This window comes from Opisthocomus hoazin, chromosome Z (assembly GCF_030867145.1).
Source record: "Opisthocomus hoazin isolate bOpiHoa1 chromosome Z, bOpiHoa1.hap1, whole genome shotgun sequence".
In the NCBI taxonomy this organism is placed as follows: domain Eukaryota; kingdom Metazoa; phylum Chordata; class Aves; order Opisthocomiformes; family Opisthocomidae; genus Opisthocomus; species Opisthocomus hoazin.
Genome location: NC_134454.1, coordinates 59,038,551 through 59,056,615, shown reverse-complemented (window position 1 = coordinate 59,056,615; position 18,065 = coordinate 59,038,551). Strand labels below are relative to the sequence as shown.

Below are 18,065 nucleotides of genomic sequence, written 5' to 3'. Positions count from 1 at the left end.
TTTTACAACACTGAAATCTGTACATGGAAAAGCTGGAAAGCACTGTTTCAATATCAAAGATTTAGGCTAATCTTTGAACGTACTGCACAAACTGAGCAGCAAAAAACACCACCCGTTAACATAATAAAATTGTAACTTATTCAACTGACAAATGACGCTTCATTTGTATTCCATTTTAAAAAGATGTCCCATTTCTCAGAACTGCAAAATTAAATCACCAGTTAGGGTATTTAGTGCAAGAAATTTGTGATGATATTTTAAACATATTAGGCAATTGCATTTTTTGTTTCCTTATCATCAGATCAGTACTTGATGGTGTTTAAATGCAACCACTTCAAAAATTAATGTCTTGTGTACCAGTATTCACATAAACAACACACAAATAATTGAAAACCAGGGCATGAAAAATGAAGACTTGATGCTATGCAGCACTTCAAGGGCCATTTAATTGCAGTTAACAACATTTTTATCCTATGCAATACTCAAGTAACTTCAAGTGAGCAAAAAAAGGCCACAGTATACAACTGGGATGAAACCTCTAGTTTCCATTTGGTCTTCTTAAATGTACAGAACTGAGGTTAACTCCCACAACAATCTGCAGATGGGCCAAGAAGCATTCAGAACAAATAAGCTTGTAACTTTAAAACATTACACGACTAACAGCAACACTACATCCTGAACTTTGGGGAAAAAAAAATTCTTTCCAGAAATTAAGAGACTTCTAGAGCAATAAAGAACTTATGGTTTAAATCTAACGAACACAATTCAAAACAGCATCAGAGGTCTATGAACAGGACAGGACACATCCCTCTGAAGTCTTCAAGAGCTTCGTGAACAGTAGATCCCCACACAGGTGAATATCCTCAGTCTGAAAAGAAACTTGTGCCACAGTAACTCTGAAATGCCTAACGGGAGCACAAGTCCTGTGTCATTTAACTCTCCACTCCACAGGTTTAGTCCCAAGACTTCACTTCCCACAGGATAAGGTGTAAGTGGGGAGGGGCACTTCTTACGATCAGTAACATTATAGTTGAGCCAGAGACTGAAGTTACAGTTAAGAAAGAACAAAAATTACGTAGAACAGAGAAAATGATTGGACTAACACTGTAATGGAAAATTCAACTTAAAATGAACACTAGAAGCAAAGAAATGGACAGGGAAGCTATTTTTGGAGTCTCACTCATACCTGTCAGTTGATGATGGGCTGACAGCAGCTGGTGCCTCTGGTGGTTTTTCTGCTGGCTTCTCTTCTTCAGGAGCACTCACAGGAGCAGATTCACAAGTAACTGTGTCTGGTGCTGGTGGTGGAGGGACAGCAGCTGGCACAGGGGCAGCAGCAGGGATTGGTGCCATGACTGGTGTGGGAGCTGCAGTTGTCGAGCTAACAGTGGTAGTAGCATTTGACTGCTGTGTTGCTCCAGCTGCTGTTTTGGGCTATAGGAGGACAACAGAAATCAGACACAGCACAAAGCTCCTAAACCCATGCTTTCTATAGTCAACACACTGATTAAGTTCTGTTAAGACCATTTGTGTTTGATGCTGCTGCCTCAACAACAGACATAATGTTAAAACATTACAAGACATTAAATCTATAATGCCTTTTATTGTGTTTAAACAGGCAACGGATAATGTCACTAAAGTACTTATTTAGACACCTAACCAGTCACATAATTTGAGTATGAACGGAAATGCAAAGATATGATCTAAATATTTATAGACTGCAATACTCTAAACGTGAAAACAAGCCTGTGTTTTACAAAAGCGCATTTTCCAGAAGAAATTAAAACAGTTGTCAAAGGACATCCGACAAGCATAACAAGCATAAGGTTTTCTCACCACTCAAACTTCGAAAAAAGTGATAAAGACCAAAATCACATCTCATTATCAATGCTATTTGCTGGAAAATGAGATGCCAATAAATTTAAACTTCACCTGCAATAAGTTTTACTTTACGCAACCAACATTTCACATACTTGAGTTCTGTAGTGAGCACCAAAAATCCAGCAGAATCAACAGCTATCAAATCCACAGCAACAAATTCTGAGTTGGTAATATCTGCCTATAATTGTGATCTAATCTTCACATCTCTATTTAAAACATTAATCTTGCTTGGATGCAGTATTAATCCCATTATATAGAAATTACACTTATCAGAATGCCTGTAACTTCCAGCTAAGGTATGGAATTGTGTTTTTGAAGGCGTACCACTGTAATCCTCTACCTATGAATATCTTTCAGGATTGACAAGGCTGACCTCCCCATCTGCCTTACAAAAAGAAATAGCTGATCTTTAACAAAATACAACTACTTCTTTAAGGTGAAACACTTTCAGACAGTGTTTGCTTAAACTGGGAAAAATCTATTTCCTCCTTTTGTCTGAAAGGAAGGGAGAGGTTGAGAATGAACAGCTTCCAGTACAACAGGCACAATCAAGAACATTTTAAGAACTTTCAAAGAAAAACACTGAAACACATCTGAGCATAAGACAAAGTTAGCAGTTGTGCTTACGTGACAGAGCAAGTCTTATGCAGAAAAGAATCAGGGAAAAAGAACTGAGTTTAAAGATTTGGCAAAAGGACTGTAACACTGAAGAACTGACCAATGCCAAAACACAGGTCCTTTAATATAAGAAGGTATTGCATTTAGCAGTTCTTCACGGAGGTCTGTGTTCCTTCTGATATAAACAAAATGAAAGCTGTACTCTGAAATCCCACATACACCTGTTGTACTGATAAATGCCTCTTCTCCAGGCAAACCACAGACTAGAATGCTTGTTTGTTCAGGAAGACAGCAATAAGAGTTACGTTCACACAGAGACTCTAATGAGTCAATACCAGACAGCAGTGAAGGGCAACTGAATGTAGGTTTTCTTTGTCAGAAGGAGGGCCTCTAACTCCAAATTAACTTCATATCTCAAGACAGAGATGAAGGCAGTTTTATTCCGATCCACAAGTCTGGAATGCCTAGAAAATCAGTGGCTTGATTCCCGGAAGCAACCTGGTGACTGGTTAAGAGATACTTCAAATACATGTCACAGTCATTCCCTTTAATTTGCCATTGCAATCACTCAAAATTCACAGATCTGTTGACTGGCATATTTATCCTTTCTCTACTGGTTTAAGCTGTTGAGCTTGACAAAAGAAACAGCCATGAGTTTCGAAAAGCAACACGGCAAGACTTGAAGAGTTCTGTACAGAGGATTTGGTAACAAACTATCTGGGTTCCCTTCTTCCTTTTAACAGTATCACTGGAAAAATAACAGAGACGCATGAAAGAAGAAACAGTAAAATCAGCCACTGGAAAACTTTTTCTTTGATATAAACAGAACAGCAACGACAATGAGGGATGCGACGAGGAAGGCCAAGGCTCACCTGGAATTGAAGCTGGCAAGGGATGTCAAAAACAACAAGAAGGGCTTCTTCAACTACATCAGCAGCAAAAGGAAGGCTAGGGACAACGTGGGGCCGCTGCTGAATGAGGCGGGTGTCCTGGTGACGGAGGATGCGGAGAAGGCAGAGCTAATGAATGCCTTCTTTGCTTCAGTCTTCAGTGCTAAGACTGGCCCTCAGGAATCCCAGGCCCCGGAGGTAAGAGAAGAAGTCTACAAAGAGGACGACTTTCCCTTGGTCGAGGAGGACTGTGTGAGGGATCGCTTAAGTGATCTGGATGTCCACAAATCCATGGGCCCCGATGGAATGCACCCACGAGTGCTGAGGGAGCTGGCGGATGTCATTGCTGAGCCACTCTCCATCATCTTTGAGAGGTCCTGGAGGACAGGAGAGGTGCCCGAGGACTGGAGAATGGCCAATGTCACTCCAATCTTCAAAAAGGGCAAGAAGGAGGACCCAGGGAACTACAGGCCGGTCAGCCTCACGTCCATCCCGGGAAAGGTGATGGAGCAGCTTATCCTGGAGGCCATCATGAAGCAAGTGGAAGAAAAGAAGGTTATCAGGAGTAGTCAGCATGGATTCACCAAGGGGAAATCATGCCTGACCAATCTGATAGCTTTCTACAATGACATGACTGGCTGGGTAGACGAAGGGAGAGCCGTGGATGTTGTCTATCTTGACTTCAGCAAGGCTTTTGACACAGTCTCCCATGATATCCTCCTATAAAGCTGAGGAAGTGTGGGCTGGATGAGTGGTCGGTGAAGTGGATAGAGAACTGGCTGAATGGCCGAGCTCAGAGGGTTGTCATCAGCGGTGCTGAGTCTAGTTGGAGGCTGGTAACAAGTGGTGTCCCCCAGGGGTCAGTACTGGGCCCAGTCTTGTTTAACTTCATCAACGACCTGGATGAAGAGTTAGAATGTACCCTCAGCAAGTTTGCTGATGACACCAAACTGGGAGGTGTGGTAGATACACCAGAAGGCTGTGCTGCCATTCAGCATGACCTGGATAGGCTGGAAAGCTGGGCAGAGAGGAACCTGATGAGGTTCAACAAAGGCAAATGCAGGGTCCTGCACCTGGGGAGGAACAACCTCATGCACCAGTACAGGCTTGGGGTGGACCTGCTGGAGAGCAGCTCTGCGGAGAGGGACCTGGGCGTCCCGGTGGACGACAGGTTAACCATGAGCCAGCAGTGTGCTCTGGCTGCCAAGAAAGCCAATGGGATCCTGGGGTGCATCAAGAAGAGTGTGGCCAGCAGGACGAGGGAGGTTCTCCTTCCCCTCTACACTGCCCTGGTGAGGCCTCATCTAGAGTACTGTGTCCAGTTCTGGGCTCCCCAATTCAAGAAAGATGAAGAGCTACTGGAGAGAGTCCAGCGGAGGGCTACGAGGATGATGAGGGGACTGGAACATCTCCCCTACGAGGAGAGGCTGAGGGAGCTGGGCTTGTTCAGCCTGAAGAAGAGAAGGCTGCGAGGGGACCTTACAAATGCTTACAAGTATCTGAACGGTGGGTGTCAGGAGGATGGGGCCAGACTCTTTTCAGTGGTGCCCAGTGACAGGACAAGGGGCAATGGGCACAAACTGAGGCACACGAAGTTCCGTCTGAACATGAGGAAGAACTTCTTCCCTCTGAGGGTGACGGAGCCCTGGAACAGGCTGCCAAGGGAGGTTGTGGAGTCTCCTTCTCTGGAGATACTCAAGACCCGCCTGGACAAGGTCCTGTGCAGCTTGCTGTAGGTGACCCTGTTTCAGCAGGAGGGTTGGACCAGATGACCCACAGAGGTCCCTTCCAACCCCTACTATTCCGTGATTCTGTGATAGGCAAACTAGGATTGTGAAGCAATATTTCATAACTATTCACACAAGCATTTACTTTTATGCTTGATCAGAACTTTCACATGATCAAATTCCACTGGTTCTAAGGGCAGGCATATACAACCACTCATCACACTGAAAGAAAATAATGAAATGAACACCATTTCCATTTCAAAAATAAAGACTACTCACTTTTGTCACCATAACCACCACAAAGTTCTTCTCATCTATTTTGTATTCTTTAAGAGCAGTATCATCATTGAGGATTTTACCTGGCAAATTAAACAGATACAAATCAAGAAATTATTTAACAGATCATTAGATGATCTTGGGATTCCCTCATATAAACACAGTTCAAAAAAAACATAAAAATACATTTAATGCAGATTTATAAACCTTAATAACTCTACAAAAAGTGTTTAGGCTGTTAAGCTTTGGCAGTAGACCTACAAGCAATTTTCCTCCTATGATGTCCACAGTACTAGTTAGCTTCAAGGCCATTGCCGTAAGTGTTGAAGATGCTTCAAATCACTTAAAACAGAAGCATTAAATCTAGAGAAAGATTTATTGGACCTTTAGAACAGATACAAGTAATGCGGAAGAAAGGCTTTAGCCTTTAGCTTACACACTCTAGACACAGCAAGAAAATTCCTTCCTGCTTATGTGGTAAACTATCTACAGTTCCCTGCCACAGACTAAGTTTATCTGCATTAGATAAGTTTGTGACCTTGCGACTTTAACCATCTGTTCTTCAAAGAAGGCTAAAGCATTAGAAAAAGCTAGAAACTTTCCATATCCTGCTACTTTGACAGAAGGATGGGAAAAAAAAAAGATCAGACAAAACCAGAAACATTTGTTTGTTATACTGTGGTAAAGCAAATTTGTCTCATGTCTACAAGAACTCATAAACACATTAAACCACATACATTTTTTTAGGATAACCTGATTTAGAGGCAGTACCACAAATCAGAAAATGAAGTCTGAATTTCAGTGAGTTTTATAGCACATACTTCTACTACAGAATTTTCAGGAAATATTTTATTATTTTAATTGATTCATTTTCTGAAGACGTGTCAAGGACCACTTCCCTATTTCAAGAGGAAAATACATATTTTCATAACCATTCTCAGTGCTGTTAGAATACACCACTTAACTGTAACTAGCAGGACATATCCTTATCCTAATGATTGCAAGAAAATCAGGCAATGCATACGCATTATGGCACTTGGAACACAAACGAGGTGGCACTGTCCTAACTCTGTTGTTTCCACCAGTCCTTCAAGTCAAATGCTCAAGAACATACTATATGTACTGTAGTAGCTGTAACACCTGTAGCAGATGGTGCATCATCTGACTCAGAACCTACACAGGTTTACTTACAGTTTTCTGGTTTATAGGCACTTTGAGGAAGGAGCTTACACCATGTATATATGCAGACAACCTATCTTCTCACGACACATCACTCTCAGGGTTTCTAGACTTTACCCTAGTACAGATGACAACACAACATATCTACCTCACTGCTGATTACTGTAACCTTTTTTCAAAAAATTTGCAAGCATTTTTAATAACAAATGGTTTACTTTTAATCAGGTTCAGTTTGGATATCACTTGCCTTAGAATTTAGAAAATTCTAAAGCTCATTTTAACCAAAGTAAAAAGGTCATCAATACACCCTTGTTGTATCTCTTGTCCAATAAAAAAATGCAATCAATTTTTGGTCTTCTAACTCTTCTTTCCTACATTTCCTACTGCTTGTGAAGGGTTATACACTGATGCAGGTAAAATCTGGCTTCTGAAAATACTCATCACATCACACGATCTTACAGAACCCTTGATTTTTTTTAATCACAGAAACATATTTAAGAGTGTCATGCAATTATACATATCGCACAAGGCCTTCTGCCTTGTTCCTATTTCTTTATTATCCATGCGACTTTTACCTTCATGTTTTTGATGTGCATTCCCTTCACTGAATTACAAGGGACATAAAACTTGATAGGAAATAGTCTTGAGGAGTCTGTACAAACACAGAGACTCCCAAATTCTCTTCCATTAGCATCCTTCTGTTGTGATCAGAGGCTTTAGCTTATTAGAAATGGAAAACCAATACTGTTTACAAAGCAACACACTGAAGAAGTAAAAAGACCACCAAAGTTTCTTTCCAGCATGGTTTGAGAGGAAAAATCACTATAGTGGTATTGGAATAGAACTTCTTAAGTTCTGACACGAAGTGAGAAAAAAAAAATGGATCTGTGTATTGGCACCAGAATGGACCAGTCAGGTAGAAATCAGTAAAAAAATGTCAAAAAAAATCCAAACTGTATTAGAAAAAAAAAGTAACTTCATGCCTTTACTTCACATTAGCCTGCTTTTTGCTGGCACATAATACATGTTTCTAATCACAGAGGTTAAAAGTATTGAAAGTACTGTTGTATAGCAAGGATTTGGTGGTGGGTTTCTTTTGCTAACACGAACGAGACAATCTGATTTTTAATTCTGAGGTAGGTACAGGAACACTTTAGCTATACACAGCATAAACTGAACACAAGACAAAAGTTAACCCAGAACATGAGATGAGATTTGCTTAAATTCTGCTTTCTTATAACAAAAGCTGTTTCTACTTCACCTAGCATACCCCACCAAGGACAAAAGCTGTTAGCATATCATGCTGTAAGAGCAAACATAATAGAAACACGTGTATTAATATCTGAAAAATTCTTATTCAAAATTCAGAGTTTCCTTTGACAACAAGGTTCGTTTTTGGTTTGGTTTTGTTTGGGTTTTTTTTCACCTATTTGCATATCAGTACTTTTAATCTTTAGAACACTCAAGATTCACATTAAAGACAAAGAACAACATAAAAAATAACGCAGATTCAGATACAGTATCTTCAGAATATCTATTACCTGCATAAATTAGCTTTTGGCCAGCTACTGGAAAAGCATCTTTCCCCCTTTCTGATTCAATCTTCTCTTTCAGTGCCTTCACCTAAAGCAGAGAAACAGTTATAATGAAAATAAAAGAACTTTCACAATACAGACCTAATTAAGTACACTTTGCTCTAAGTTTTAAATACTAAAAAGTAGTTTTCAGTCATATCTTCATTATGTCAAGTACATCAGTCTTCCAAAAACATGATCGTAACCACTTGCAGAGCAACGTGTTCCCTTCCCAAATAATCTGTCGCGCTTCATGATATTAGGTAAGTGCTTTCTCCATGAGACGCCTTTAAGAATGAGCTTAAAACACAGTGAAAAATACAGAAATTTGGGCAAAAAATGATTTTGTCTACTGACCCATTTCCCCTCCCTGTTCCTTCTCTGAATGCAGGGGGTACACATGCCGTACACAGCTGACGGTTTTCTTCATCATTTTGACTCTTCAGGGAATGCCTAGTTTTTTGATAAGGTCACCATGACATTTGATTTAACTCACTGGAATGACCTGAAGTCTTGATATGCAAAGACTTGTGCAAACTGTCCAGTTGTTCATTTCATGTAAGTAGTTTTCAACTCCTTCCCTTCTCCCATAATTTTGGGAGCTTTGCATAGCAATTTTAAGCCTAACCATGAAAGCGTTTTGCCTTATTTACCTGCTCACGTAGACCACTGACATACAGTCCACACTTTGAGAGTACCACACACAGCAGCTCAAATGACACTGTGTATCACATATCAGATGTACCAGAATGCCTGTATTCTCCAGAAAGACTGCGTAACGCTTCCCCGAAGAGATTAAGGATTGTTCCTGTAGAAGCATTTCTGTACTGATATATTTCAAATCATGTTTTAAGACAAACTGTCTCTATAAAAACATTCATTCTTCTTGCTTCCTGACAGAAGCTTCCAATATATGTAAAACAAATACGACCAATGTGTTATGAGCTTCTTACTACAAACTAACTCCATCTTCTAAAGTTTTTCTCTGAATATTCATAAGCTTTTTTTCATGCAACACTGCAATTGAGGTGCAAAAGGAGTTGGTTTCCTACTCTGGTGTAGTCCTATAGAGGGAAGTCATATCTTGCGTTCTGTATCCTTGTGTGGCTAGTGATTTCATCACCTACATCAGGTATAAGCTTAGAGGTTTGATTCTGCGGGCCACCTTTGCGGCTTTGGGTCACGAAGCCTGAAAAAACAAACACTCCTTTTTATGTATACTGCTGGCAGTTCCCCAGCAGGTCTTGCTGACAAACTCCCTGAAGAGCTGGAAGTTTGCTTTCCTGAAATTCAGGGTCCCAACTTTAACTCTTCACCTGACCCATACCCCTCACGACTGCAAACTCCACCCGTGCATGACCACCACAGCTCAGGCTGCCTCCCATCTTGACGTCACCAATTCGCTCACTTGGCTTGGTGACTATCAGGTCCAGTATCGCATCCCCTCTGGTAGGGCTGTCTATTACCTGGCTTAAGCATTTATTCTCAGTGCACTCCACGAGTTTCCTGGATTGCCCAGCTCTCAATGCTACTTCTCCAGAAGATGTCGGGGTGGTTGACGTCCCCCAGCAGGACCAGAGCCTGCAAGTGTGATGCATCCTGTAGCTGGAGTACGAAGGCTTCATCAACAAACTCCCCTTGATCGGGTGGCCTGTAGTAGACACCAACCACAAGGCTCCCTTTGTTGCTTTCATCGTTAATTCTTAACCATAAGCTTTCAACCTGCTTGTGGCTATTCTTCAGAGACAGCTCTCCATACCTTATCCATTCCTTGACAGAGAGGGCAACCCCTTCACCCCTCCTTCCTCACCTGTCCCTTCTGAACAGCCTGTATCCATTGATAGCCACACTCCAGTCATGGTATTTGTCTCATCAAGTTCCAGTAATAGCAACTACCTTTCTAGCAGCACTGTAGCTTCCAGCTCCTCTTGTTTGCTGCCCCGTGCTGCTTAGTGTAAAGGCACTTCAGCTGGGCTGTCAGATGTCTTACCTTCTTAGAGGAACACCCCTTAGTTCCTTTGAGGTATTTCACTGGTCTTCCCTGTTGGCCCCTATTATCTCAGGAGCCCTTGGCTCATCTCCGTAAGACTTCAAGTGTGCTGCAGTGCAGCCAGCACATCTCAAAGCTGGTCACTGTTTAAACATCACTTCCTCTATGCTCAGGATCAGAGCATCCCCCTGAGAAAGAAATCGAGCAAAGGAGGCAGGAGACCCACATGGATGAGCAAGGAGCTTCTAGCAGAGCTCAGGTGGAAGAGAAAGGTCCATGGAATGTGGAAAGAGGGACAGGCCACTTGGGAAGAATACAGGAATGTGGTCAGAGCATGCAGGGATGCAACGAGGAAGGCTAAGGTCCACCTGGAATTAAATCTCGCAAGGGATGACAAAGACAACAAGAAGGGCTTCTTCAAGTACATCAGCAGCAAACAAAAGACTAGGGAAAATGTGGGGCCGCTGCTGAATGAGGTGGTTGTCCTGGTGACAGAGGATGCACAGAAGGCAGAGTTACTGAGGGAAGAGAGGAAGTCTGCAGAAAGGATGACCTTCCCTTGGTCGAGGAGGATTGTGTGAGGGATCATTTAAGCAATCTGGATGCCCACAAATCCACGGGCGCCGATGGAATGCACCCACGAGTACTGAGGGAGCTGGCGGACATCATTGCTGAGTGACTCTCCATCATCTTTGAAAGGTCCTGGAGGACAGGAGAGGTGCCCAAGGACTGGAGAAAGGCCAATGTCACTCCAGTCTTCAAAAAGGGCAAGAAGGAAGACCCAGGGAACTACAGGCCGGTCAGTCTTACCTCCATCCCAGGAAAGGTGATGAAACAACTCATTCTCGAGGTCATCATCAAGCAAGTGGAGGAAAAGAAGGTTATCAGGAGTAGTCAATTCACCAAGGGGAAATCATGCTTGACCAACGTGATAGCTGTCTACGATGGCATGACTGGCTGGGCAGATGAGGGGAGAGCAGTGGATGTTGCCTACCTTGACTTCAGCAAGGCTTTCGACACAGTCTCCCGTAACGTTCTCATAGGGAAGCTCAGGAAGTGTGGGCTGGATGAGTGGTCTCAGGTGGATTGAGAACTGGCTGAATGGCAAAGCTCAGAGGGTTGTCATCAGCAGCGCTGAGTCCAGTTGGAGGCCTGTAACTAGTGGTGTCCCCCAGGAGTCAGTACTTGGCCCAGTCTTATTCAACTTCTTCATCAACGACCCGGATGAAGAGTCAGAGTGTCCCCTCAGCAAGTCTGCTGATGACACAAAACTGGGAGGAGTGGTAGATACACCAGAAGGCTGCGCTGCCATTCAGCGAGACCTGGACAGGCTGGGGAGTTGGGCAGAGAGGAACCTGATGAGGTTCAACAAGGGCAAATGCAGGGTCCTGCACCTGGTGAGGAACAACCCCATGCACCAGTACAGGCTTGGGGCGGACCTGCTGGAGAGCAGCTCTGCGGAGAGGGACCTGGGTGTCCTGGTGGACGACAGGCTGACTATGAGCCAGCAGTGTGCCCTGGTTGCCAAGAAAGCCAATGGTGCACTAGGAGGAGTGTGGCCAGTAGGTCAAGGGAGGTTCTCCTTCCCCTCTACTCTGCCCTGGTGAGGCCCCATCTGGAGTACTGTGTCCAGTTCTGGGCTCCCCACTTCAAGAAAGATGAGGAGCTACTGGAGAGAGTCCAGCGGAGGGCTACGAGGATGGTGAGGGGACTGGAGCATCTCTTCTATGAGGAAAGGCTGAGGGAGCTGGGCTTGTTCAGCCTGAAGAAGAAAAGGCTGCGAGGGGACCTAATAAATGCTTACAAATATCTGAAGGGTGGGTGTCAGGAGGATGGGGCCAGACTCTTTTCAGTGGTGCCCAGCGACAGGACAAGGGGCAATGGACACAAACTGAAGCAGAGGAAGTTCCAACTAAATATGAGGAACAGCTTCTTCCCTCTGAGGGTGACGGAGCACTGGAACAGGCTGCCCAGGGAGGTTGTGGAGTCTCCTTCTCTGAAGACATTCAAGACTCGCCTGGACAAGGTCCTGTGCAGCCTGCTGTAGGTGACCCTGCTTCGGCAGGGGGGTTGGACTAGATGTCCCACAGAGGTCCCTTCCAACCCCTACCATTCTGTGATTCTGTGATTCCTTTTTTAACAGATGCTTTAGTACAGCTCTCAACACACCGAATAGATACAAACAGATGTAAAAATCTTGTGGGTTCACAAATAGCATTCACTTTCGTATGTGTTCATAGATCATACTCTATCCGCTCAGACTGCAACAGTCTGCACTAATTCAGAAATTTATCACTGCACTCTCTGAAGAGAATTAAAGCAGCTTGTCACTTTATCATAGGCACCCCCCTGTACGTATTAAAAATACCTCCCTTATCTGTACCACCTCACTGCTGTTACAAAGCCAAACTTTTTTTATACCCCCTACAAATCAGGAAATACAAATTCTTTGCGATGACATGGTATTTTGAAAAAATGAAAGTAGTATCCCTTTTTCCCTGTAGTATACCTGTTCTATCTGGAAAAATGAAATACACACCAAACCTCACTTTTTCCTCATTATATACCTTTTGGATCCTGTTTCTTTTTTGCTGGAGTGCACTTGCCACACATTTAATACAGCTCCAGTTAGTATCTAGCCTAAACTTCCAAACTTAAAAACAAGGAGCTTCCAGCACCAAAGGGGCATAACCTTAGCATCCAAAAATCCCCATATACGTGTTTAACAACAAAACATGAACATATTCATGATACACCAGAACACACAGAAATTCAAACTTCCACAACTAAGTGTCCTGTTGACATGGCATTAAATAAGCCAGCATTTCCCGGGTGTTCAAACATTGTTGCAAAACAGTGAAACATGTAAAGCCGGTATTACATGACACAGAGACTGCTGTCAAAAGACTACTGACATCCTGAATATTCCTTGCGCTTCTCTGTATTTTGACAGTCAGGTTTTTAGGTTAACAGCACAGGAAAGCTGAAAAGCAAACATGACAGACAGACTTTCAACTGGTATTTCACTTTCAAAGAAAGGTAAGAATGTTCGATGAGACTTTTTGAAAGCCTATTTCATGTATACATAGTGATAACTACTACAGAAGTGTAGATTTAGAAGCCTACATCATCACCACTGTCACCTCAGACAAGAGACATGGCTACACAGGCCTGCATCAGTTTCAGACAGGGCTTATCATTATCTCCTAACACAACGCTTAATGTTTTTACTCTCACTGACAGTCAACACACACAACAAGCAGCTTGTGTAGATAAATGCACGCTTTCATTTATCCTGGTTAGGTCTGAATGCTCAAGTGCTGCCTGAACTGTCCTGCTTACAACAGGTAAATCCACCCCTCTACACAGCACGATGAGTACAACACTGATTCCCATGCACTCCAGAGGTTTTCTGCCCCAAAACTTCACAAGAACACCCATCTCTGCAAAAATTACTCCATTTGACAATAAGCCTTCTCAAATAATAGGGCCTGAGGCTAAATTTTTTCGATTTTTTTTAGTCAGTCAAAATATTTGACAGTCTTCGTCTAGCACTTTCACAAACAAGAACACTCCATGCTTCAAGTCCGATCTTATTCAGCCAAAACACTGGGGGCCAATCAATGCTTTACAACACAAATAAACCAAAACTAAAGTCACATTATCAAAACCATGGTTTGAACTTTAAAATTCAACTGTCTGATTAAGCAGGAAAAAAAAAAAAAAACAACAAACCAGATGCTTGTGTAAAAGCTCTAACAAGCATAACTAGTTATTAAGAAGTGCGTTGCTTCAGATTCTCACTGGAAGGTTTGTTTAAATATTCCTCGCTACTAATTACAGTTTTCAGTTACAGGCTATTGTTAGAATACTACCTTGTTACTCTTGTTAGAATACTACCTTCCACTGTAACATCAAGTCTCTTCAGATTAATTTTGCACTGAGAAGAAAGGGAGAAATTGCTAGAACCAGAATCCAATTTTAGAGCAACAAGTTTCGTGGGCCTATTGCAACTAGACGATTTTTGGCCTTGTCACAGCATAGGGCACGCCTCCAAGTAAACAAGCCTACCTCTAGCAGAGAGACACAGACACATAGTTCAAAGACTAAAAATAATGTTTCCTGAACTCTGCAAAACATACACATTTGTTTCAAGTTCTCACAAAACTAATCTAAGAACCCAGTGTACTTGGCTAAAATCAGTAATTTTTTAAACTTCGACTGAGAACTTTCAAACATACACTTAACAAGTAAAGACTAATGTTTTAAATCCCTGTAGGTTTCTAGCACATTCTTCAGCTAGACCACTGCCACCTCCCTTTGCCACACTACTCAACCAAATGAACTTACCCCAGCTTTACCTGTTGGCCTTTATTTTTCTTAAGATGGAGGTGGAACACAGTAACCCAACAGGCTTTACAGAAATATACCCAGTCCCAGAGTTTCCAGAGTTTCACAGCCCAGACATCAGGGCCAGTCCCCACCATGAAACACTGCTGCAGACAAACCTTCAGACATTAAACTCCTCAAATCTTTCAAAATAAGGCCGTAGCGATGTCTGGGCTTGGCTGTCAGAGGCAACCATTCATGATCAGGCAAGTGACGAGGCAACTTCCAACCCCACAAACTCACTTACGGCCTTTCCTCTCATCTCAGAACGCCCTATTTCCTTGAGGATTTTTCAGCAGACTCCTACGCACCACTAGAAAATACTCACCCGCAACTCAAACATGTACTCTTCCCCCCACCCAGTGTTATAAGTAGACAGAGTCACCACAACCTGCCAGCATGGGAGACCCCTGTAAACCTCACCACGCACCCAAACACCCGCTCCGCAAGAGACACCAGCATTCACCCTACAGCGATCAGGACAACCTCACACGCACGCCCTCACCTCGTCAGCCCAGACCTCCCCGACCGCGGCTCACGCCGCCGCACGCGGCGGAGCCCCCCGCCTCGCCCACACGCAGCACACCGGGCGCCGGCCTGAGCGCACGGGCAGCCACCTCCGGGCCCAGAGCTCCTCTCCAGCCGCGCTCCCGCGGAGCGGAGCCCGACGCCGCCTTTCCCGGCGGGGATCCGCGGAGAGCAAGCACCGCACCTTCCTCCCGCGGCCCTGCCGTCCCCACCAGCAGCTCCCCGCCCGCTCCCACCGCGGCCCGGACGCCGCAGCGGAGACCCCCGCCTGCGGTCACGACTGCTCCCGGCGGGAGAAACCTCGCCTTCCTCCCGCCCTCCCGCTCCTCTCCTCCCGCCTCCGACCGCGGCTCTGCTCCCGCCCGCCTCCCGGCCCTTCCCCTCCGCCCGCCCGAGGGGGGACCGGCCACAGCAGGCCCCCTCCGCCGGCCGCCGAAAGCCGCTCTCACCCACCCGCAGGCCACCCCGCGCCCCCCGCAGCCGGGCCCGCACCGCCCCCCGCAGACTCCGCTCTGGAGCTCGGCCCCCCGCATCCTCCCAGTTCCTCGGGGCCGAGCGGGGCCGAGCACCGCATCGCCCCCGCGCAGCCCTGGGCCTGCACGGAGCCGCCGGCGACTCCTCCCTCGGGCGCCGGGGCCCGTCCTCCCCCTCTCCGCGGGGCCCGAGCGCGGGAGCGGGCGCGGCGCAGCGCGGCCCTCCCGCCGCCTCCCCCCCCCCCCCCCGCGGGCCCGCACCGTCTCCTCGGGGTCGATGGCGATGCGGAAGGTCTGCTGCTGCAGCGTCTTCAAGGTGATCTGCATGGCGGCGCCGCCGGGCCGCCCGTCGCGGCCGCGCTCCGGCCCCCGCGTCCCCCGCCGCGGAGCGGGACAGACGGGGAGCAGGAGGAGGAGGAGGAGGAGGAGGTCGAGGCGAGGGAGGAAGAGCAGGGGGCGGAGGAGGTGCGGCAACGGCTCGCCCCGCCGAGAGAGGGGGGCGGGGCGGGAGCACGGGCGCATGCGCGCACGCTCCCCCGGCCCGACCGGGTGGCGCCCACCGGCCCGGCCTCACCGCGCAGGCGCGGGATGGGGGGCGGGGCACTGGCAGCGGGCGCCGGCCTCACCGCGCAGGGGCGGAGGGGCCGTGAGCAGAGCGGGCCCGACGGCGGGGGGGTGCCTGAGGGGGAGGCGGGGCGGCGACTGCGTGCGTCCGCCCGCCGCGGGGCCGCCTGGGGGGGTGGGTGTGTTGGTGTGCACGTAGCGGTGCTGCGGGCGGGGCGGAGGGGGCCCGGGGGGCGCGGACCGCGCCTGCGGGGTGGCCGTGCGTGCGTTCATCTGTCTGTCTGTCGGTGCGGCGGGTGCGCGGTGGCGGGGAGCTGGGCTCGTTCAGCGTCCCCTCGCTGGCAGCTGTGGTGGTGCGAGGCGGCCGTGCCTGAGGCGCTGAGGCGCGTCGAAGGGCGCGGGTTGCTGCCTCGGCGCGCCTGTGCGCAGCGGGCGGGGACGTGTCCTGCCCAGTCTCCCCGCGGCAGTGCTGGAAGGCGGCGGCCCTCTTCAGCGCGGGCGCTGGTCGCTAGCGGCGGCGTCGGGTGCGTGGACACCCCAGCTGACACCGGAGGAAAGAAGCTTACTGGTCACCATGGCAAGTCTCCAGTACACCGTGGCGAAAGAACTGTCTCCAGAAGTTGATCGTGACGTACTGTTACACCTAGGTCAAGCTTCTGGGAGACCAAATGCCCTTTCAAAATCCTGACGAGCCTCACAGTGCGCCTGTCGTGATAGTTCAGTTCTCAGCCGTGGTTGTCCCAAGCTTTAGAACTAACATCTACAGGTTCCTCGTCTGCTTTTACTAAAGTCGGTACCATCTCTTCTGCATTGTCGTTTCCACCTCGCTCCGACCACGGGCATGCAGATGGGGAGCCCGGGAGGTTGCTTGCTTGAGAAACGTCTTTTAACACATCGTTACAGTAAGCTTGGCTTCATAACCATTTCTTACCGGCAGCGCAGCGTAGCGCGGGCCAGCAGGCTGCACTGCGATACACAGGGAGGGCGGGAGACAGCTCCCCTGCAGCCGTGTACGGACCTGTGCGTGTGTTGCACACGCAGCCGGTGCTGCTGCCTCTGCCATCCTACACCTCGGACTCTGACACGCGGCTGCGAGACTGCCAAACCCCCCCCACGGCTTGCGCAACCACAGAGAAACTGCTGACTGCTGCTTGTAGGAATCCCGCGCTCTTGGCGGCACGGAATGACTTGCTTGCATGGTGTGCAGAGACGTTCATAAAAAAAAAAATGAAAATGGCGCAATATACCGCTTGCTATATTTTTGCATGGATGGTGACGGCTTCAAAAGTGCCGCTGTTTCTCTTTCGCTGTAACCTGACACCAGATCTAATTCTGTCCTTTGCAGATAAAATAGAAGGAATTTTTTTGAACTTGTCATTCAGCAGCCCAGCGCGTGTGAGCACTGAGCTTCACAGGCAAATGGAAGCACCTGGTGGAGAGGGGCTGTGTCGGTTTCACTGCTCTTTCCTACTAAGAATATGTTAAATGTAAACTACTCAGATTCTGATTTTTGCGCTTGCTGGTTGTGATATGAAACAATCCAGACCAGTCTGTGGTGGGGAGAGGGTTTGTTCACGTGGCAGCTGTTTGGCTGTGGCGGGAATGCTTGTGACAGCCTCAGCACAACTGGGAACCGACTCCAAGGGCTGTGAACTGCTGCAGATCTGGCGCCTGTGACCTCCTGGGTCTCTCTCGGTAAAGTTACACGTCGTAGCAGGAGAATCTGACAGCTGAGACAGTCAACAGGTCTGATACAAGCCTGCTTCTGTGCAGCGAGCGTGCAAGGACCTGATTGTCTCAGCGGCTGGTGGCCCAGTGAAGGCAGTTTTGCTGTGATTGGTAACAGAGCTCAGTCCTTCTGGTAATTTGTGAGGCCAGAGGAACAGGGTCTGTTTGGCCAGTTGAGCGGCGTGTTGTGAGAACTTCCTTTGTGAAAAGAAGCTTTCTAACGGTGCCTCATGTTATGCTGTACAGCA

General features: G+C 46.8%; 1 protein-coding gene across 1 annotated transcript in view; it reads right to left on the bottom strand.

The window, feature by feature from the left end:
- Positions 1–16,046, bottom strand: part of RAD23B (RAD23 nucleotide excision repair protein B) — a 40,270-nt gene extending 24,224 nt beyond the window's left edge. Inside the window, exons 1-4 of the mRNA XM_075410547.1 lie at positions 15,787–16,046; positions 8,113–8,194; positions 5,396–5,475; positions 1,187–1,434 (exon numbers count right to left, since the gene is read on the bottom strand). Coding sequence (XP_075266662.1) covers positions 1,187–1,434; positions 5,396–5,475; positions 8,113–8,194; positions 15,787–15,852 — 476 coding nt within the window. The 5' untranslated portion in view covers positions 15,853–16,046. The remainder of the gene's footprint in view (positions 1–1,186; positions 1,435–5,395; positions 5,476–8,112; positions 8,195–15,786) is intronic.
- Between the last annotated feature and the right edge of the window lie 2,019 nt (positions 16,047–18,065).